Source organism: Micromys minutus (genome assembly GCF_963924665.1).
Source record: "Micromys minutus genome assembly, chromosome: 31".
Lineage (NCBI taxonomy): Eukaryota > Metazoa > Chordata > Mammalia > Rodentia > Muridae > Micromys > Micromys minutus.
Genome location: NC_137966.1, coordinates 15,763,291 through 15,784,974, shown reverse-complemented (window position 1 = coordinate 15,784,974; position 21,684 = coordinate 15,763,291). Strand labels below are relative to the sequence as shown.

Below are 21,684 nucleotides of genomic sequence, written 5' to 3'. Positions count from 1 at the left end.
ACTAAAGGCTAGGTTGCTGCAGATGGTCCAGCCCAGAGATAGCTGTTAAACTGGGTGTGGCCAAGAGCATTCTGAGCAGTCCAGGAGGCATCTCAGTGGGGTAGGAGGAATCTGGAACACGCAGCTTTTGAATGGTTGGAAGGCCCTACTCACAGGTACAGCACTTTACAGATGTGGCACCCACAGAAATGACAACTGATAGATATATACTTCCAGCAGCCCACGAGAAGGCACGTTCAACATCACCATTGGATACATGAGGAGCTGGCACCAGTGCTTGGGGGATGCCCTAAGCAGGTACACAGCTGGTAGGCAGAGACAGGGGCTGCGGGCTGGCTGGTGGCAGCTAAGCATCCGGGAAGAAAGCCAGTCAGGGCTGCAGTAAAGCTGCCATAGGCTCAGCAATTCTGCTGGCTCAGCGGCCCCTCCTCCCAGGATCTTCTTCAGAGGCCTGCCATTCTGGAGGGCTGCCCCAGCCCTACAGATCTGCATCCTTTGCCCCAGTAGAGGTAAATACCTGCCTGTTATGCTGCCCTCTTCCCTAGGCAGATAAACATCCTCATAGTTTTTCGGACCTTCCCATCAGCCCATGGGGCATAGCTGATGTCCCATTTTACAGGCGAAGCCTCTGAGCATCAAGGAACTTGTGCACCCATGGTCACTAGTCAGCAGTGTCTGTCCTTGGTCTTCTGGGTCCACTCTGGGCTAGAGTCTGACCTCGCAGGGGAAGCCTCTGGCTTTCCTCTTGCCACCATCTACCCTTTGAGGTAAAGAATCACTGGACCCAAATGCCTACCTACAGCCCAGATGTCCCTTCAAGACCACAATAGACACATTTAACTGGGATTCTCAGATGTCCTATCCAAAACTGTCTAGTCAATTTCCTTTGTCTGCATCCCTCTTCCCGGGTGGGCTAACAGAGAGATGCTCACACCTAGTCTCAGGCATGGCTCAAGGGTGCCTGTTTATGGGGTATACATGATCTAAACCTGCACAGAAAACAGGGATATGACAGGCAAGGGCCAGTTTATTACCCCAAAGTAGTCCAAGGGTTCTACATTTAAACTTGCCCTTTTAGGTCTTGGCGAATTATATTTCTTAAGGTGGGAGACTAGAGCATATTTTATTTAACAGGTTATTAGTGTAATTTACAACTTTGAATTAGACATTTGGTGAGTGGGTTTCTGTTTGCATTTTTGCCCCAGGTCCACACAAAGATGGTTTCTCTGATAAGCTCCAAACATAGCAATAGCAGTCATGATAATAGCATTTTCCTTTTATATATTTACCTACTTCCTGCGTGCTTGGCACTGCATCGTGAAGATGAGTCTAACACAGTTGGAACCCCTGCAGTGAGCTCCAAAAACATCACAATACCTGCAGCAGCTACTATGACTTACTATATCCCGGATTAACTGTGTGGAAAAACTTCACAATGAACGCTGGTGTAGCTGAAAGGGACACATTGTTTACCCACCGTTGACAGAGAGGGTGGATAAGAGACTCGGAAAGACAGAGCAAGCAGTTCAGGACAACACAACCAGGATCTGGAAGAACGGAGACAGGTCCCAAGTCCAGACCTATAACCTGGAGACCTGGGGGCCTGAAGCACGTACACAGGAATGCAAAGCATTTCTAGTTCTTGGCTGTTGTTTTTCCAATCTGTAAAATGGGGACAGTTACGTTCAACCTTATACCTAATGGCCAACACAGCACCTGACCCTGTGACTAACCAAGATTCGGTCACTCTAACAGACCAAAGGAAGGATTTTTGCATTTAGAGACCTCTTCTGAGAGCCTAGCACATAACAGAAGACCTAGGCTCATTCTCTGAGCCTCATGAGAAATTCTATCATGGTCAGAATTCTATGATTCTGGAAACCCCTTCCCTCCCCTCCTGGACCTGCTCCACCGACCAGGGCTACAAGAATAGTGTGTTGGTTGTGCATACATGAACCTTCACCGAATTCTTCACCACTATATTGCTCGGTTGCTCTCTGCTCCTGCCTGTAAATAAGGAAGCTGAGTGAGCAGAACCTTACCCAACACTTGGAGCTCAACTGCTGTGTGTTCATAATGCTTTGGGCAAAATACGAGGCCTGAAGCAGTCCCAGCCTTCAGGCAGGCAGGAGAAAGGTGAGGTGTTGGTCAAGCAGAGAGATCCTGACTGGGAATCTGTGACTAGGAGATTGCTTAGGTTGAGCTAGACTAGAATGGTTTTGAGCAAGGCTGGGCCTTCATTGGTGCTGAGGTTGGGGGGTTAATTTCCTTCTTGGTGGATATAAACAGTTACATCCAAGTAGATGAGAGTATCAAAGTCAAGTTCCTTTCCAGGCTGTCCTCGAAGAACTGTCATCCTGCATTGTTGTGGAGAGAAGCCAGAGGCTGCCAGGAAAGAAGGTGCAGTTGGGGGGAGGAGGGGTACGGGTTCCCTGACACCGAATTCATTATTGGGAGATTCCTCTTCGCAATCTCTCAACACCTCCCACAGGAATCACGGGCCAGAAATGTCTGACAGCCTCTGGAGGGCCGGCACCGGTGGCACTTGTGCCCAGCTTCCCGCCCGCCCACTGTCTCCGAGTCCCTCCCCCTCAGGTCCCGCAGCCTGGAGCAACCTCTACTAGGTTTAGCCTCGCGTGGCTGCTGTGTCGGTGCTCGGTGGTCAGCCCCTCCCTCCCCCGTGCGCACCGTCCTCTGTCCCCGGCGAGCGTCCTCAGTTCCCCGCTGTCCGCAGAGGCCTAGCCTGACCCGCGCACCCAAACGTGGGGAGGGGGCGTCGGGCGTGGGGGGGGAGGGCCAATGCGGGGGCGGAGCTTCGGAGTCGGGCGCGCGGCCGGCGCGGGCTGACGGAGGTCAGCGGCCGCGGGAGCGGACCCAGGCGTCCGGGAGGCGGCTCAGACGCGGCGCGCTACCGGGTACCCGCCGCCGCCGCCGCCGCCGCCGCCGGCTCCCGCCCCTGGGCCGCCCCCCGCCCGTGACGCGCTATCCGTCCCTCGGCGTCGGAGCCCCAGCCCCAGTTCGAGCCCGAAACCCCAGCCCGAGCCCGAGCCCGAGCCCGAACCCACGGAGGGCGCTGGGCGGCGGGCGGCGCAGGGAGCGCGGGCTGGAAAGGATGCGAGCGCAGACGCGGAGCCGCCGCTGCGTCTGAGCCGCCGAGAGCACCGAGCGCCGCGTCGCTGCGGGCCCGGCGGCGCCATGGGGAAGGAGCAGGAGCTGGTGCAGGCAGTGAAGGCGGAGGACGTGGGGACCGCGCAGAGGCTGCTGCAGAGGCCGCGGCCGGGGAAGGCCAGTGAGTGCGGGGGGCGCGCGGGGCGCGGGCGGGGCCCACACCGCCGGGGTGCAGGGCGAGGAAGGGATGCTGTGGGTCTCCCGGGGTGGGGCGGGGCCAGGAGCGCTCAGACCCTTGGTCCGCGCCCCCCCTTCTCGCCCCAGCTCTGGAGGAGGGGCGGCAAGGAGCGCCGGACTGTCCGCCCAGCCCCCTGCGGGCACCTGCGGCACCCAACGTCCCTGAGGCCACTGGCGATTACATCCTCCCTCGGATCCCCTCCCTTTCCAGGCTTCAGGCTGATGATTTCTACTTGTGCTTTTAAGGGCGAGGCGAATTCCCCCCCCACCACCTCAAGAAACACTGTAGAGAGAGGAGGGGCCCTTGCAGTGAGGGGCGACTAGAGGCTAACATCTCTGTCAGACCTCTTCCCCACCCTATGTTTAATAACACGCTTTGCAGGGAAAGGGGGGGGGGGGAGGGAGGACCACGCTGGGGGTGTGGCTGCCCAGGCATGGCCAGTGGGGGCCATTTACTGAGGAGGGAGTGAAACACAGGCGCCCAAGGTCGCCCAGCCCTGGGGCAGGCTGGGCTTCAGGCAGGGACAGCCTGGGGGATAAGGACTGTAGGCTTATGCAGGCTTCTATAGACCTTGGTCTTTCCTGGCTTTTCTGCTGGAAAAGGGGGCCAAGGATCTGAAAAGGAGCTCCCACACCATCTCTAGGTGGTGCCCGGTGGTGGTGGTTGTGGGGGGGGGGGGGTCCAGGGAAGGCCTAGGAGCTTGGAGCTTTGAATCTAGCTCTCAACCCTACTCATCCTAGAGCCTCCCTAGGGGCCTTTGGAGATGGATGGATGGGCGTGTGGACTAGCCAAGTGTGCAGCTGCGCACGCACGTATGACCGTGTCAGTGTGTCACAGCGTCAGGGCACCTGTGCAGGCACTGCAGATCAACACATGGGACCTGGGTGCCTTCACTCCCAACCCACCATCATAAACTGCATGTAAGCTGGGGGGGAGGGGGAATCCCATTTCTCCAGGGGGGCTGCTGAGACATAGGACTGTCTGGAGTGGCTCCTGTCCACTTTGCTGGTGGAGGAAGGACACTGGCCCCTCCAGGGCACACTGGCTGCCTGGGAAGTTCCACTTACTAGAGCTGGCGTTGGGGCCTCCAGGCTGAGTGGAAGGGCTTCTTAGGGAGAGGCAGATGGAAGAGAGGAGGAAGACACAGCCTTCCACCTAGTGGCCTTGTGTCCTTGCTCAGAGGCATCAATGGCCTTATCTGTAGGATGGAGCATCTGTGGTCCTTACCACCCCACAGCACCATGAAAGCAGTAAGAAGGGACCGATGAAGAGGAGACACTTAGTTCCAGTTCAGTAAATGCTTTGGAGCTGGCTCCCCCCCCCCTTCTGCTGACAGCCAGTGATAACCACAAATGTGGGGATCCTCTTCCCTTCCTTCCATTTGGCCCTCGTGGATAAGGGAGAGGGTTGTCACCTCTGCCTCTGACTGATGTGGACCCAGCAGAGGCACCTGTCATGCCCTCTCTGCACTCTGAGTCAGAGGGGCGGTGTATTAAATCAGACGGAGAAATCCCTCCATGAATTAGCTCAGTTGTCATGGCAACACTGGCCTGCTTTGGAGTAAGATGTATTTTGATTTAGCAAAGTACAGCTGGAGTTTGGGCCATGGGGTTGGGAGGTGTCTGTAAGTATCCTCAGGAATGTGCCCCCAACCACACCAGCCATGCTTAATGACACATGCCTTTAATCCTAGCAATTGGGAGGCAGAGACAGGCAGATCCCTGTGGGTTCAAGGCCAGCCTGGTGTCCTGCATAGTGAGTTCTAGAGACCCTGCCTGAAAATCAGAACAAAAAAAGAGAATGTGTTTTCCAGTCTAGCTTAGAGATTTTCCCACGGTCTTGTTCTTGAGGCCTTTTCCCAGCTCTTCCCTCCCTACCCCATGGCTCTGTTAGTCCTCACCTCTGAGGAAACCTGTGCATATATGTTCACTTAACAGTTGTCCTTGAGGGGAAAAGAGGCAGCTTTGGAAGGAAGATGTTGGCAGGGGACTGCCCTTCTGCTGGTGAGGGGTCCTTGTCTAGTTTTGAGGCCTAGCCTCCCTCCCCAAGGTAGGCTGATGTCACCCTGTAGAAATTCCCAGAGGAAACACACACACACACACACACACACACACACACATATCTTGGCCCATTAAGAATTCCCTTCCAGGGCTGGAGAGATGGCTCAGTGGTTAAGAGCACTGACTGCTCTTCCAGAGGTCCTGAGTTCAGTTCCCAGCAACCACATGGTGGCTCACAACCATCTGTAATGAGATCTTGGGCCCTCTCCTGGCATGCAGGAGTATATACAGTATTTCGTACATTAAATAAAAATAAATCTTAAAAGAAAAAAAAAAAGAATTCCCTTTCAGCAGGCTATGTGGCACATACTCGTAGTACTTTGGAGGCAGAGTCAGGAGGATACGCTAGTTTACGTATTGAGTTCTAAGCTAGCCAGAGCAACATAGTGAGATCGGTGTGTTTGTTTGTTTTAAAATTCCCTTCCAACTTGGAGATTGGATCTGACTTCAGACTGGTCTCTGGAGAGCAGCTAGAGGTCTGAGGTCACAAGAAACAGGGTTGAGGTGCGTGTGGGGTGCTGGAGATGAAATCTAGAGCTTCAGGAATGCAAAGTTAGCTCTCTTTCATGAAGATGCATACCATGCCTGTGTCCTGTGTTGATGCAAAAACCTACTAAAAAGTGAAAGGGGCTCCTGAGGCCTTCAGCCTGGCCATCACATGCCCCCTTCTGCCTCCTCAGCTGTGGTTTGTTACCAGTTCATTCTCAGAGCCCGTCCCGCCGTGGGATGGTCACTCCAGCCCCACGCCTTCTTCAGTATCTCCCACAGGTGCCCTGAGATTTCACACTGCCCTTTGAGCAGTTTACACTACTCCCCTCCCCCCATGGGGTGATAAGTTTGTGTCCTTGGAAAGGTGACCCTCCCTACGTGAGGAGCAGCGGTTCTGGTTCCCTTCCTTTATAAAATTAATTCGTTTTCTTTTGAAACGGTCTCAGTGTAATCCTGACTGGCTAGCTGGGGCTAGGTAGATCAGGCTAGCCTTGAACTCACAAGAGATCCCATCTAAGTGCTGAGATCGAAGGCATACAACACCCACTCTGCTGGCCGTCCCCATTGTTGACAGAGCCCTCTCCTCCTCCCGAATGTCACTGAGTCCTGACCTCCATACCCTTCCAAAGCATTGGCTTCTACCTGTGTGACCTCAGAGCAGCTTGCCTGGGCTTTCTGCTCCCTAAACCTGACTCTGTAGCTACCTGGAAGCTCAAACTCCTGGGAGAACAGGAGTTTGGGAAGCCTTGGAGACCCTAAGACCTGGTTGCATTACAACTGAAAAGACTGGAGGATAATGTCTTGAGCATGAACCTGAAGAGGGTGCCATGAAACAGTGACGTCATCTCACAGCAGGGGATGGTAGCAGGCTCAGCCACATATAGTTTCCGGGCCTGCATGGGATGCTAGAGTAGGGCCCTTATCTGAAGTCAAAGTGTTCAAGGGTACCTGTCTGAGTACCTGCACAGGTCACTAGCCATGAGGCTGGCCCCGAAGGTGGGCAGAGAGCATGTAGAGTGTAGAGGGCGACATTTTGGATGAGACACCTTGGAGAAAAAGCTACATCTGGATAGACCTGAAGTGAGTGAAGGGGTGTTGTGCAAAGGCCCTGTGGCCATGGTGGCTCATGTGTTAGAGGGACATCTAGGAGGTCGCACTGCTACAGCAAGGAAAACAGGAACAGAGGGGAGGGAAGAAGCCCAAACAAAAGCAAGGGCCAATCCCATGAGACATCACAGCCTCAGCCTTCATCCCATCAAAATGGGCCAGGAGGGTTTCTAGGGCATCTGACCGGGGTTGTTGGTTCCCAAAGTGGAAACTGACCCTTTTGTTTGTGTGTATTTTGTTTTGAGACAGGGTCTCACTGTTTCACTGGACCAGGCTGGACTCACAGAGATCCACCTGCCTCTGCTCCCAAGTACTGGGATTAAAGGCATACACCATCATACCTGGCTCCTTTTTTTTTTTTAATTCATGTTTGTATGTATGTTGTATTTAGTGTGTTGTGTGTGTATCCGCACAAGTGAGAGTGTGTGCTGACAACCACCTTTACCTAGTGAGCCATCTCTCTCATTGTTGCACACCCCTTCCCCACCCCATGGCTTGCTTTTTTTCTGGTGGTGGTGGGAGACAGAACCTAACCTGCAGCTCAAATTGAGCTGGAACTTGGAATCTTTCTGCCTTCCCTCCAGAATGTTCCAATGACAGGCATCTGTACTGCATATGGCTGTAGCTTGTAGTTTTAGGAAGTTTTGTTTTGCTTGTCTGCCTGCCTGATTTCTTTCCTTCTTTCCTTCCTTCCCTGTTAGAGAGTCTTAGGTAGCCCAGGCTGGCCTCAAACTTTCTATGTAGTCCAAGGTTGGCCTTGAACTCCTGATCTTCCTCCCTTTGTCTCGTGAGTTCTGAGGTCACAAGCGTATGCCACTATGTCTAGCTGTGACATGCATTTTAACGGTACTCCAAGTTGTGTGTACAGAGGACAAACTGTGTGAGGGGTGTGAGGACTCAGTGGTGACACCAAATGGAAAGCAGTGCCACCTGATGTGGCAGTCGGGCCCACGGTGATAACCACAACCCGGAGAAGAGCATAGGAGTGGGATGTGTTTTGAGTGTGTCTATACCTGAGAACACAACTCAAGTCCATGAGAAGGACCCCCAAGACTACCTTGTTACTGTTTTGTGTTTTGAGACAGGGTTTCTCTGTGTAGCCCTGGATATCCTAGAACTCACAGAGATCCACCGTTTCTACCTTCCAAGTGTTGGGATTAAGGACATGCACCACTATCACCTTGCTTGACTTTTTGTATGTATGTATGTATGTATGTATGTATGTATGTATGTACTCTAAGATAGTCTCACTGTCTGACTCTGACTATACTGAAACTTACTATGTAGACCAGGCTGGCCTCAAACTCACAGAGATCAGCCTGCCTCTGACTCTCAGGTTCTGGGATTAAAGGCACGTCACACTACACCTGGCAGCCATGGCTGACTCTTGATGTTTGGTCTGGTTGGACCACTAGGTTGATGAATTGGAACCAATAGTATCTGAGAACACGGGAGGGACCAGAAGGTGGCGCTACCTTCTTTCTATCCAGGAGAGACACTGTGAGATGTGGGGTCTGCTTAGTTGGTGTTAGCAGGGCCTAGTGTTCAAGTAATGCCCTGAATTTCATCAGCTCAGGGGTGGAGGTGGGATGGGGGTAGAGGATGCTACCTTTTCTAGCTTACAGAAGAGCCCGGTAGCCAAGGCCATAGGACTAGGAAGTGTCAAAACAAAAATTCAAATTCAGGTGCAGCTGGCTTCCTAGGCTTCAGGGATTGTCAAGAGACCCACTTGCTGTGCCCAGTGGCTGAGGCTCAACCAATCCAAGCTAAGCCCTACAGCCAGCCCACTGTGACTCTACTCTCTTGGCTCCCCTGCCTTTGGGTCCCCCACCCCCAGTCTTGTCCTGAGCCTAGACAAAGGGGCTTCTGTCTTTCCAGCCCCCCCCCACACACAGAGTGACTGACCCACAAATGGGTTATATAACCATGGCCCAGACAGGCAGGGGTTGGCAAGAGTCCGGTGGACAAGGGCCCACTGGAATGGCTTTGGTGGGCTCTCTCTTTGAAAGCTCTAGAGAAGGCCAGGGTGAGGGAGGCCTTAAGATGAGAGAGACCCCAGAAGAGAAAGAGTGTGGGCCCCGGGGCTTCAGTGTTCTGAATATGGAGTCTGAACATGGCATTTGTGGGCAAAGTGGTCATTGGCATGGGTCACCTGGAGGCCCTTGCCTATAAGACAGCCATTCCTTCACCCTGCAGGATTGTAAAGCTTATCCACATGGCAGCAGGGGGCTTGGAGATGTAGTCCTTTCCCCAGAAATACCCCATTTCGGGGTGTTCCAGCCTCTTCAGCCACCCCCGGCCCCATCTGGGTCCTTCTGAGAGACAGATGGGCTGACTCTCTCCCTCCCACCAATGGCAGGTGCTGAGCCAGCGTCCTAAGAGAGAGGTGTGTGTGCCCATGTGTCGCATGGGCTGATCTCCCATTCCCAGATGAGGACAGGCTGACGTCCCCACATGAGTGCAATGGGAAAACAAGGTCCAAGTTGTTGGCATCTGGATGTGTGACTATAGAGATTTCAGACCTTGCTAGAGCAGCCAGACAGATCAACACTACCCTCTCCTATTCTGTTTGTTTGTTTGTTTGTTTTAAAGTTATATATTTATCTATATGAGTACACCATAGCTATCTTCAGACACAGCAGGAAAGGGCATCAGATCTCATTACAGATGGTTGTGAGCCACCATGTGGTTGCTGGGATTTGAACTCTGGACCTCTGGAAGAGCAGTCAGTGCTTCTAACCACTGAGCCATCTCTCTAACCCATATCATCTCCTATTCTTAGGAGGGTCTGAACCACCTTTCCTTACTGGGTCTCGCTCTCTCCACAGAGCTCCTGGGCTCTACCAAGAAGATCAATGTCAACTTCCAGGACCCGGATGGGTGAGTTGTCAGCTTGGGCAGGGGCAGAATAAATGGGGTAGGTGGGCCCCAGGGAAGGCTGGGTGTTGGCTTCTTTCCTAGACCTGTCCTTCACCTGCCCAGCTTCTCAGCCCTGCACCATGCCGCCCTGAATGGCAACACCGAATTGATCTCTCTGCTGCTGGAGGCCCAGGCTGCTGTAGACATCAAGGACAACAAAGGCAAGCCTGGTCTGGGGGCCTTGAAGCGAAGGGCAGGGGACAGCCAAGGATGACATCCTAGCAGCCTTGATGGTCTTACCACTGAGGCCTCAGTCCAAGGTGTCTGCCTGGGTTAGAACAGAACCTTAGATAGAGTGACATGTCCTGAGTGAGGGTTGGCTTTAAGGTCAGGATTTAGTTTCCAACAAACCACACCTATCCCCAGGCATGCGGCCATTGCACTACGCGGCCTGGCAGGGCCGGAAGGAGCCCATGAAGCTGGTGCTGAAGGCAGGCTCAGCTGTAAATGTCCCATCCGACGAGGGCCACATACCCCTGCATTTGGCTGCCCAGCATGGTCACTACGATGTGGTGAGGCCTCATGGGGAGTCCGGGTGGGCAGTCAGGCCGAGGGTTGGGTGGTCCCAGGGATAATTAGGCTCTTGTCCTGCAGTCAGAGATGCTCCTGCAGCATCAGTCCAACCCCTGCATGGTAGACAACTCCGGAAAGACACCTCTGGACCTGGCCTGTGAGTTCGGCCGTGTAGGGGTAAGTTTCTCACAGAGATGGGAGGAGGGTTTATCCTTCTCTCTCCTGGGGTAGGACTAGGGACAACCCCAAGCCAGGACCATCCTACCCTGATTCTTCCTTCCAGGTGGTCCAGCTGTTGCTAAGTAGCAACATGTGTGCTGCCTTGCTGGAGCCCCGACCAGGGGACACTACTGACCCCAACGGCACCAGCCCCCTGCACCTGGCAGCCAAGAATGGCCACATTGACATCATCAGGTACAGCCAGAAACAGGAACGGGGCCAGCCGCAGACCTCCAGGGCATGGTGTTGTCCAGGGGCACAAGGCTCCTGTTCCTAGCCTGGGAATAAGAATGGAGCCTCCAGGATGGTGGCACAGGTCTGTCATGCTCTTGAGGAGCGAAGGCAGGAGAGCAGAAAGCTCAAAGCTAATCTAGGCAATTTAGCAAATATCCTGCCTAAAAATGAAAAATAAAGGCCTTGAGTTAGGTGCGTTTGTATGTATCTGTAATCCCAGTACTCCGGGAAGTGGGGCAGAGCCTGGAAGATCAGGAGTTCAGGGTCTTCCTCTGCTACATAATGAATTTGATGCCACTTGGGCTGTGTGAGTCCCTGTCTTAAAAGGGGGGAGGGGCTGGTGAGATGGCTCAGTTACTTGCCATGTAATCATGAAACTTGTGTTTTAATCCCAAGTATCCATGTAACAGCCAGACGCGGTAGCATGTGCCTATACTCTGATTGCTGGGGAGGAAGGGACAAGAGCATCCCTGAGGCTTTGCTGTTCAATCAACATAGTTGAACCAGAGTACTCAGGTTCCCGTGAGAGACCGTCTCAGTATTAAGGTGGAGGGAAGAGAGGTGGTTCAGCAGTTAAGAGCACTTATTGCTCTTCTAGAGGACCCAATGTTGGGCAGCTCACAACCTCCTATAACTCCAGTTTCAACAAATCCCACACCCTCTTCTGGCTTCTACAGGCACTTCATATATTCACATCCACACACCCACATGCACACACTCACATGCATGAACTCGCATGCACACACTCACACGCCACCACCTGCATACACATGCACACACTCATGAACCACATGCATATATTCACATGCAACCATATGCTTGTTGGGAATTGAACTCAGGAAGAGCAGTCAGTGCTCTTAACAGCTGAACCATCTCTTCATCCTGGGAGAGGCTATTGTATCTCAGTCCTGGCTTTGACTTGATCTTGCCACCTGTTGAGATCTTACAGAAGCATCTGCCCTGAGCCTCAGTTTCCTTATCTGTAAAGAGGGCCCACAACATTGCCTACCTATAGGATTGAACAAAATAACAGCTGTGGAAGCTCAGTCAAGGATAGGCTTTCTGCAAAGCATCAGGAAAATCAGACATTGTATCATCACACAGGGAATAGGGGGCTTGTTGTCCAGCCCAGTGCCAGCAGATAGTTAGAATCAAGGTCTGATGTGAGGATCCTGAGAAGGCTCCTGCTAAAAGGCCTTGTCTGCTTTCTCCACCTTTGCAGGCTCCTTCTTCAGGCCGGCATCGACATTAACCGCCAGACCAAGTCTGGCACAGCCCTTCATGAGGCTGCACTTTGTGGGAAGACGGAAGTGGTTCGGCTACTACTGGATGTGAGTCTGGTGGTCCAGGACACAGAAGAAAGGTTGGGGCCAAGTGGGGGACATGGGGACCCCTGACAAGGCCTTGGCCTTTGGTGTACACAGAGCGGGATCAATGCCCAGGTGAGGAACACCTACAGCCAGACAGCACTGGACATCGTACACCAATTTACTACATCCCAGGCCAGCAAGGAGATCAAGCAACTGCTTCGAGGTGGGCCTGGGTGGGGCTGAGGGCTGGGAATGGGCTGGGAAGGGCAGCTCCCAGGACTGGGTTGTCTACTCCCTGTATTTCCAGAGGCCTCAGCAGCTCTACAGGTCCGGGCAACAAAGGATTACTGCAACAATTATGATCTAACCAGTCTCAATGTGAAGGCTGGGGACATTATCACGGTGAGAGGACAGTCTCTGGGTGCTGTGGCAGAGATGGAAGGGACTCTGTCATGCTTAGAATACCATCCTATAGCAGCTTGGGGAGGGTGCGGGGTAGCAGGCTTCATCTACTGAGGTGAGGTCTCTTCCTGAGTACACACCCCATTTGTTTGGTCAGGTCCTTGAACAGCATCCAGATGGCCGGTGGAAAGGCTGTATCCATGACAATCGGACAGGCAATGACAGGGTGGGCTACTTCCCATCCTCCCTGGGGGAGGCTATTGTCAAGCGAGCAGGTAAGACCACCCCACTCTGGAGAGAAGCAAGCAGGGGCCACTCAGCCTGAGACCGGGGACTGGAAAGGAAGAAGTATACTTTAGGATGTTGGGGGCAGAGCCAGGTTGAAGTCTGGCCATGGTCAGGGATAGCATCCAGTAACCCCTTCTGCTGGTACACTCTCAGGAGAGTCCCACAATGCCTTCCACAGCCCAATTCTTAGGTAGCCACTAACCACACAGGGTCCTTGGCAGACGTTGGTCTTCTGAGGTGAGAAGAGCAGGTTCTCTGGTGTTAATTTAGGAAAAGAACCAACCGGTGACACGGAGAAAATGAAGCAAAGCCCATCTTAGTTAGGTCAGAGAAGGCTCTGAAGGATGGTAGGGGTCAAGTTGTGAGCAACACAACCCTGGTAACATAAACCACATGTTCAAGGGCAGTGGGACAGGATGGGTCTCAGCACTTAGTAGGCAGGAGAGTAGCGTGGTGGAGCATACGAGAGGAGCTTGGGGCCAGGTTGGAAAATTCCATAGTATGGTATAAAGAGGCTGGAGGTGGGGTAGGGATGAGATCTGGGATCGACTTCTCTTAGAATAGAGGGGATGAAGATTGGCAGGTGTGGTAAGAGGGCCAGGTAGACGGTATGGCCAGCCACCTGTGACTACCTGGTTTCTAGGAGAGAGTTGGCCTCAGGCCACTGGGTGGCTTCTTACTTGTCCCCTAGCACTGAGAAAACCAACCATTCAGTGATCCTCAGCCCCTTTACCTGTAGGGCCTTAGAGCTTGTGGTAGGACTCCTTGCTCTGGGCCCTCTACCACTGTGACGTGGCCTCAGACATTCGGTGTCTCTCACAGAAGCCAGAAGGCGGTAGAATGGGCTCTACGCTGCTTGCTCTGTGTCTGGCTGTGCCTGGGCTGCCCAGGGTTCAGGAAAGTTGTTTGACCTACAGGTTCCCGGACAGGCAGTGAGCCAAGTCCACCCCAGGGAGGTGGCTCATTGGGTTCCTCTGCACCCCCAGAGGAGATCTGGGTGCTGAGGAAGCCTTTTGCAGGTAGGCCAGGGGCCTCCAGAACACTGGGGCAGTTGTTTGACTGCTGGGTGTTACTGTGGGGACAGCCAGCACACTTCATGGTCCCTGTCCTGGTAGGTGGCGACCGCAGTGGCAGCTTGAGCAATGTGGCTGGGGGCAGAAGCCCGGGGGGCCATGCCCTGCATGCAGGCTCGGAAGGAGTTAAGGTGAGTGAGCAAGGAGGGGTGGCTGGGGTGGGGTGACCAGACCTAGAGCAGTGCTAGCAAGTTGCCTTTCTGGGTTACAGCTCCTGGCAACCGTGCTTTCCCAGAAGTCAGTCTCTGAGTCCAGCCCAGGAGACAGCCCGGTCAAGCCTCCAGAGGGCTCTTCAGGTAAGAGCAAGGCCCCAGCTGTGCTGGCCCGGGATGTAAGCAGCCACTATATAATCCTCACCCTGCCATTCCCTCTCGTCACTAGGTGCTGCCCGGTCCCAGCCTCCAGCAGCCCATGCTGGGCAGGTATATGGGGAGCAGCCACCCAAGAAGCTGGAATCCGCCTCAGCCTCTGAGGGCAAGGTACAGGGCCTGGTCAGATCCAGGCCTGGGCTTGGGAGGGATGGGTTAACAGTCTGACAAGCATACCTGGCCACAGCAGCTACTGCAGGCCTTGACAGACCAGACTCTGTCTTTCTGTCTGTCTCTGTGTCATATGTGCACACGCACACAAGTGTACAGGTGTTGTCTATCGTGTAGGCTGTGAGCTAGTGTGTGCACACTTGCAGAAGTACGAAGGGTGTTGTGTGGATGTGGAATGGTCAACTATGAGCTGGGCATACATGCGTGTGGTTGCAAAGATGGAAGGGGATGGGTGTGAGGCATGTACATGTTTCTGTGGGTGTGGTGGGACATGCGTGTTTGCACCTGTGTGGCTGTGATGCATGGTCTGATGGCTGATCCCATACAGCAGAGGAGGCGAGGGACTTCTGACTAGGGCACAGAGCCTACCTTCCAGGGAGCAGCCAGGCCTGAATCCCTTCCCCCAGAGTTCCTTCCTATGGGGTCACATCTGCATCTCTGAGTCGGTCTGGGTGTCGTGGGGTGGGGGAGGCCACGGCACACATGCAGCAGGACCTTCCTGGTGGAGCTCACAGAAGAAACCTGGAGGGCTGCAGATGCCGTATCCAGGATGGCAGACCGTGGAGTACTGGTGCAGCGGACCACAGCGGCGGACCCAGCACTCTGGCCATGAACCAAGCAGAGGAGGAGGCACAGTGGAGGTTGGGGCGCAGCCCGGCAGGGGACAGGCTGCAGTTGGTGCCTTGTGTCTTGCAGAGTGCTGAGGCAGTCAGTCAGTGGCTTGCCACATTCCAGTTACAGCTCTATGCCCCCAACTTCACCAGTGCCGGCTATGACCTGCCCACCATCAGCCGTATGACCCCAGAGGTGAGCTGCTGTGGGCTTGTTGCCAGTGGCTTCTCTTCCAGAAGGCAGATCCCTCCTACCTGCTAGTTAATGGGCCTCCTCTTTGCCTAGGACCTCACAGCCATTGGTGTTACCAAGCCAGGCCACCGTAAGAAGATTACGGCAGAGATCATCGGCCTGAACATCCCTGAATGGCTGCCTGAACACAAACCCGTAAGGCTCCTTGCGCCCTGGTGGCCGAGCCAGGACCAGCAGGCAGATGGACAGACAGACAGGCTGCTTTCCTGGCTACATCCTTCATCTGCCTACTGGGGTCCTAGGAAGTGGAGTTACGGATGGAGTCGGGCCTATAACCGGCACTCAGGGAGGCTGAGACAGGAGCATCATGAGCTCAAGGCTTGCCTGGGCTTCGGAGGTGGCCTGCTAGCAGGGAGCTATTTGGATATCCTATGTGTCCATTGTGGGGGTCAACTCCCCAGACAGGCTCATGCCTAAGACTCAAGGGGTTATGAGAACCTCAAGCCAGGAGGTTCTGCCTTCTCTATTCACGGCCAGCACCCCTGTAGCATTGTCTTTTACACATGTATGGACTGCAGATGGGCTGGTGTCAGACACGCTTGCCACATGCATGCACACAGGTCCCATTGCACATGCTGGCCTGTGCTAATGGCTGACAACAGCGGCCTTTGCTCTTCCTTATGAAGAGATGCCTATATGTGGGGACAGCTTCTGAGTTGCACACTCGCTCTGTTCTCCTGTCCACCGCTGGGAGAGGCGTTGCTGGCTACCCAGTACCTGCCCTCCCCAGGGTCCTGGATCTGTTAGGGCTGCACCCATCTGTCCCACCTTGCCACTCAATAGTCAGCAGCTCAGGGGTCTTCCTGGGAGCACATCCGGGTCTCACGGACCTCGCCTCACTCTGTCACCTGCATGACTGAAGGTGCTGAGTGTGAGTGGCCTCAGCTGGGAGCTTGGGACGATTGGGCAGTTCTTGGTGGACACCGGACATTTGCACATTCCTGGAATGGCTGTGTGGTGAATGTGTAACAGGTGCGTGGCCATGCATCTGCTGTGGGTGGGGAGACGTGAGGGTGATGGAGAAAGGGTGCCTGGACTTCGGAGAGCTGGAAGCAGCTTGCAGGGCGTGTGTGCCATGTACGTGGATCTTCTGTGGCATTGTGCGTCTGCATCCGGTGTATGGGTGTGTCTCCTCAGGACACTGCCTGTGGCCACCTGATCAGGCAAAGAAACACTTTATACCTGAAACTGTGTCCCAAATGATAGGTATCCCAAGTGTGTGTGCGTGTGTTGACTTGCGTGTACCCTAAGTGTGCAGTTGGCATGTCAAGGAGCTGGTCTGCAGTTGCCACCAAGGCTGTGCCTAGGCTGTCTGCAATACCGATATTTCAGGCCTGTCTGTCTGTCCTTCTGTCTATCCGTGCCCCACAGGCCTATCTTCTAATAGTTCAAGTAGGTGGTCATGGTGTGAGCAGCCAGCTTGGGCTGCCCCTCTCTGTCCCCCTCTCCATAGGCTAACCTGGCTGTGTGGCTGTCAATGATTGGTCTGGCCCAGTATTACAAGGTGCTGGTGGACAACGGCTATGAGAACATTGATTTCATCACTGATATCACTTGGGAGGACCTGCAGGAGATTGGCATCACCAAGCTGGGTAAGGTCCCAGCCCACCCCTTCCACATCTGCCTGTACCTACAGGTCCTCCTGACCAGCTTCTACCCTACTCCTGACTCAGGACACCAAAAGAAGCTGATGCTGGCGGTGAGAAAACTGGCAGAGCTGCAAAAGGCAGAATACTCCAAGTATGAGGGAGGACCGCTACGCCGAAAGGCACCCCAGTCACTGGGAATGATGGCTATTGAGTCGCCACCCCCATCTGAGCCTGCTGCAGCGGAGTGCCAGTCTCCTAAGATGACCACCTTCCAGGACAGTGAGCTCAGCGGCGAGCTGCAGGCTGCCCTGTCTGGACCAGCTGAAGCAGGTGCAGCTGCTGCTGAGAAACCCTCCAACCACCTGCCACCCACTCCGAGGACAACCTTGCGGCAGGAGTCCAGCCTGAGTGGAAGGGCTCGGCACATGAGCAGCTCTCAGGAGCTGCTGGGTGATGGGCCTCAAGGGCCTGGCAGTCCCATGTCACGAAGTCAGGAATACCTGCTAGATGAGGGGCCAGCTCCCGGCACCCCGCCCAAGGAGGTGCGGTCTAGCCGTCATGGCCACAGTGTCAAGAGGGCCAGTGTGCCCCCGGTGCCTGGCAAGCCGCGACAGGTCCTTCCATCCGGTGCCAGCCACTTTACACCCCCACAGACGCCCACCAAAGCTCAGCCAGGCTCTCCTCAGGCCCTTGGGGGACCTCATGGCCCAGCCACAGCCAAGGTGAAACCCACCCCACAGCTGCTACCACCAACAGACCGACCCATGTCACCTCGTTCCCTGCCTCAGTCACCCACACACCGCGGCTTTGCCTATGTGCTGCCCCAGCCGGTGGAGGGCGAGACAGGGCCACCTGCTCCGGGACCTGCGCCCCCACCAGTACCAGCAGCTGTGCCCACACTATGCTTGCCCCCAGAAGCTGATGTAGAGCCTGGGAGGCCCAAGAAACGTGCCCACAGCTTGAACCGCTATGCAGCATCTGATAGTGAGCCGGAGCGGGATGAGCTGCTGGTGCCTGCTGCCGCCGGACCCTATGCCACAGTCCAGCGGCGCGTGGGTCGGAGCCATTCAGTGAGGGCTCCTGCCGGCGCCGACAAGAATGTTAACCGCAGTCAGTCCTTTGCTGTGCGGCCGCGTAAGAAGGGGCCCCCACCCCCTCCGCCCAAACGCTCCAGCTCAGCCATGGCCAGCGCCAACCTAGCTGATGAGCCGGCTCCAGATGTTGAGACAGAGGATGGCCGGCTGGGTGTCCGGGCACAACGCCGGCGGGCTAGTGATCTCACTGGCAGTGTGGACACAGGCAGTGCTGGGAGTGTGAAGAGCATCGCAGCCATGTTGGAGCTGTCTTCCATTGGGGGTGGGGGTCGGGCTATTCGCAGGCCCCCCGAAGGCCACCCCACACCTCGTCCTGTCAGTCCAGAACCGGGCCGAGTAGCTACTGTTTTGGCCTCTGTGAAGCACAAAGAGGCCATTGGGCCTGACGGTGAAGTGGTAAACCGGCGCCGTACACTGAGTGGCCCAGTCACTGGACTCTTGGCCACTGCTCGCCGGGGACCTGGGGAACCTGCAGAGCAGAGTCATTTTATGGAAGATGGCACGGCCCGTCAACGGCTTCGAGGTCCAGCTAAGGGTGAGGCAAGTGTGGAGGGTCCTCCCCTTGCCCGGGTGGAGGCCAGTGCCACCCTCAAGAGGCGCATCCGAGCCAAGCAGAGCCAACAAGAGAATGTCAAGTTCATCCTGACAGAGTCTGACACAGTCAAGCGCAGGCCTAAGGCTAAGGAGCCTGACACTGGGCCTGAACCACCCCCACCACTGTCTGTGTATCAGAATGGCACAGCCACCGTTCGCCGACGGCCAGCCTCGGAGCAGGCTGGGCCCCCAGAGCTGCCTCCTCCTCCTCCACCTGCTGAGCCCCCACCTGCAGATCTGATGCAGCTGCCTCCACTGCCCCTGCCTGATGGCAACGCGAGGAAGCCCGTGAAGCCACCTGTCTCTCCCAAGCCCATTCTGGCTCAGCCTGTGTCCAAGATCCAGGGCTCACCTACACCTGCCTCCAAGAAGGTACCACTGCCAGGCCCTGGCAGCCCAGGTAGGTACAGAAAACCAGCTAAGACAGAACAAGGGGTCTCAGGTCAGGACCCTTTCCTGTTCCCATCTCATAGTCTGGCTTTCCTTTTTGAGTTTGGTGGGATAAGACTGACTGTCTGAAATGATAGTTAAGAGCTCCTTAACTATCAACCATGGGATAACTCTGCCACCCCTGTAGTGGACATGCCTTTTGTTCAGTGAAGGAGGTGCAGAAGACAGAGTAGTGGCACGTAACGTATGCAGGAAGACCTAGCTGGAGTACCCGGATACAGGTTTCCAGACAGGAGAGCAGTGCAGACGTACGGAGAGACAACTATTGTAGCTGGATACATCAGGCCACATCTGAAGGAGCTTAGTGACGCTTTTTGCAGTAGATTCGCATACCCTAGCGGCTGCGATGAGAATACAGCATCTCTTCTGCTAGATGGAGGGAGGGAGCACAGCGAGTGGTAGGTGTGTTGTTATTTCCTGGGTACCAGCGTCGCCCTCCTCCCTGCAGAGGTAAAGCGTGCTCACGGCACGCCACCGCCTGTGTCACCCAAGCCTCCGCCGCCACCCACAGCACCTAAGCCAGCCAAGGCTTTGGCGGGACTACAGTCTAGCAGCACTACCCCCTCGCCTGTGCCCTCTCCGGCGCGTCAGCCGCCGGCAGCCCTCATCAAGCCTGCTAGCTCGCCGCCCTCGCAGAGCGCCAGCCCCGCCAAGCCCCCTTCCCCAGGGGCACCCGCGCTGCACGTACCCGCCAAGCCCCCTCGCGCTGCCGCTTCAGTGGTGTCCGGACACCCAGTAGCTTCAGATTGTGCTTCGCCCGGGGACAGTGCTCGGCAGAAGCTAGAAGAGACTAGCGCGTGTTTGGCTGCAGCACTGCAGGCAGTGGAGGAGAAGATCAGGCAGGAAGATGGACAAGGCCCTCGGTAGGTACTCGGATCTGGGGCGGTAGTTTGGGTCCAGCACAGAGTGTGGCTCTAGCTAGGGGACTGGTATGGGTAGGCGGGGCCGTCCAGCGTGGTTTAAGAGTGGGTTGCTGTAGAGCCACCCAGCCCTTGAGTAAGAGGGCCTGTGCTACCCCAGTTCACTGATGCATGCCCACCCTTAGCCCCTCCTCCATCGAGGAGAAGAGCACTGGCAGCATCCTGGAAGACATCGGCAGCATGTTCGATGACCTGGCCGACCAGCTGGACGCCATGCTGGAGTGAGGCAGCCACCCACGTGGGCCCACCGTACACCCCGCACTTTGACCTTTACCTCAGGACGGGCATTTCTAAGCGGTGGGTGGGGGCCGAGTGGGCGGAGCACGCCCAGCTCTGCACAAGCACAACTCCTACTCCTGGCCCAGGCTGGTAGTCAACCCCCTGGCATGGGGGTCAGGGGCGCTCCAAGGGCTCTGAGCAGATGCGCTGCCCGCTGGTGCCCATTCCTGTCTGCTGCTCCCTGTGCAAAAACTGCTGGGCCCTACTCTTGCAGGCTTTGCTCTGCTGGCGGAGGGCTGCCCCTCCCTTGCCCTAGGCAGACTGAGCACCAAGGGAAGATGAGTGGGGTGGTCACTGTGGCCCTCTCTCCAATCTGTGGCAGAGCACAGGCCTATGCCCAGCACAGAACTGCCCATTGGGGAACCTCTGCCAGCTGCTCTGGCACAGCACAAGGGACAGGGGGGCCAAGGTTGGGCTCGCCCCACTGCACCCCAGAATATAAGCTATCAAGAGTATTAATTTATTGGGAATAAGCTGAGGCAGATTTCCCCAGAAAAACAAAAAGATAACTTTAACAAATATATATTTAAAGAGAAGAAATATTATTGATTCTATAGAAACCATTTACCAACAGGAAGGTTACAAGTCCAGCTTGAGACTGAAGCTGTCAGAGGCTGAGGCCACCTGTCTGCCCTTCTCTTTCATCTAGGAGTGGCCTTGCCCTTGGTCACGAGCACACACACCTGGGAGGCACAGTCTGGGGCGGGTGGCTCTGCCCAGAGCTTCTCCTCTGTTCTTCCAGCTTCTGAGAGTCTGAAGAATGTGAAGGATGTGCCTTGCTCTCTCCGGCTCTCCATGACACATAGGGCATGGGGAGGGCTTCTTCCTTCTGGGTGTGGCCATGCCCTTAGGGTGCTGGTGTGAGGGTATACCCAGTGTGAACCCTGTGTATGTGGGTGTAAGTGCAAGGGCATGCATGCCAGCCTAGAGGCAGATGTGTGTTTGAGGCTGTGTCTGCTCCCGTCTCCCCAAGGCAGCCACCCCGCCCATCCTGAATTCCCATGGATGTTCTGCTCATGGTCCGAGGCTGTGTTGTGTAGTACTTCTCACCTTCTTTTCCTCCCTCCAAAAAATACTGACTGGTCTCCTTACTTGTGTTTGCTGATCCACAGTGTTGGGCATAACATTGACATTTCTTTAAAAAAAAAAAAAAAAATCCAAAAAAAAGAAACCCAAAACAAAACCCTAATTGTGGTGTAAGCTGGTGGAAGGGCCAACTAAGGCAGTGTGGACACAGGGCCCCTTCTGTCACTCCTGGCGCTTCCTTATCTGAACATGCTGACCATTTATCAGCCTCCTCTGTGTGGGTGGCCCAGGCTAGGGCTCTAGGAAGTGGGAGGGGTCTGGACAGGGAGCAGCTGTCAATAAACAGCAGAAAACAGAGCTTCTTGGCTC

The 21,684-nt window shown here is 55.1% G+C and overlaps 1 protein-coding gene across 2 annotated transcripts; it reads left to right on the top strand.

Moving 5' to 3' along the window:
- Positions 1-3,195: 3,195 nt before the first annotated feature.
- Positions 3,196-20,235, top strand: CASKIN1 (CASK interacting protein 1; the record flags this gene model as incomplete). 2 transcript variants are annotated; one of them, XM_080942181.1, is made up of 20 exons in its annotated part: positions 3,196-3,289; positions 9,831-9,882; positions 9,985-10,082; positions 10,288-10,433; positions 10,516-10,611; positions 10,718-10,848; positions 12,110-12,218; positions 12,312-12,420; positions 12,505-12,599; positions 12,757-12,874; positions 13,805-13,906; positions 14,003-14,091; positions 14,172-14,256; positions 14,342-14,439; positions 15,196-15,306; positions 15,397-15,498; positions 16,817-16,955; positions 17,037-19,040; positions 19,539-19,953; positions 20,136-20,235. In XM_080942181.1, the coding sequence occupies 20 exons, from the start codon at positions 3,196-3,198 to the stop codon at positions 20,233-20,235; spliced, it is 4,293 nt and encodes a 1,430-aa protein (XP_080798307.1). The 2 variants fall into 2 exon arrangements, with proteins under 2 accessions (XP_080798307.1, XP_080798308.1); XM_080942182.1 differs by lacking the exons at positions 15,196-15,306; positions 15,397-15,498.
- Positions 20,236-21,684: the final 1,449 nt, after the last annotated feature.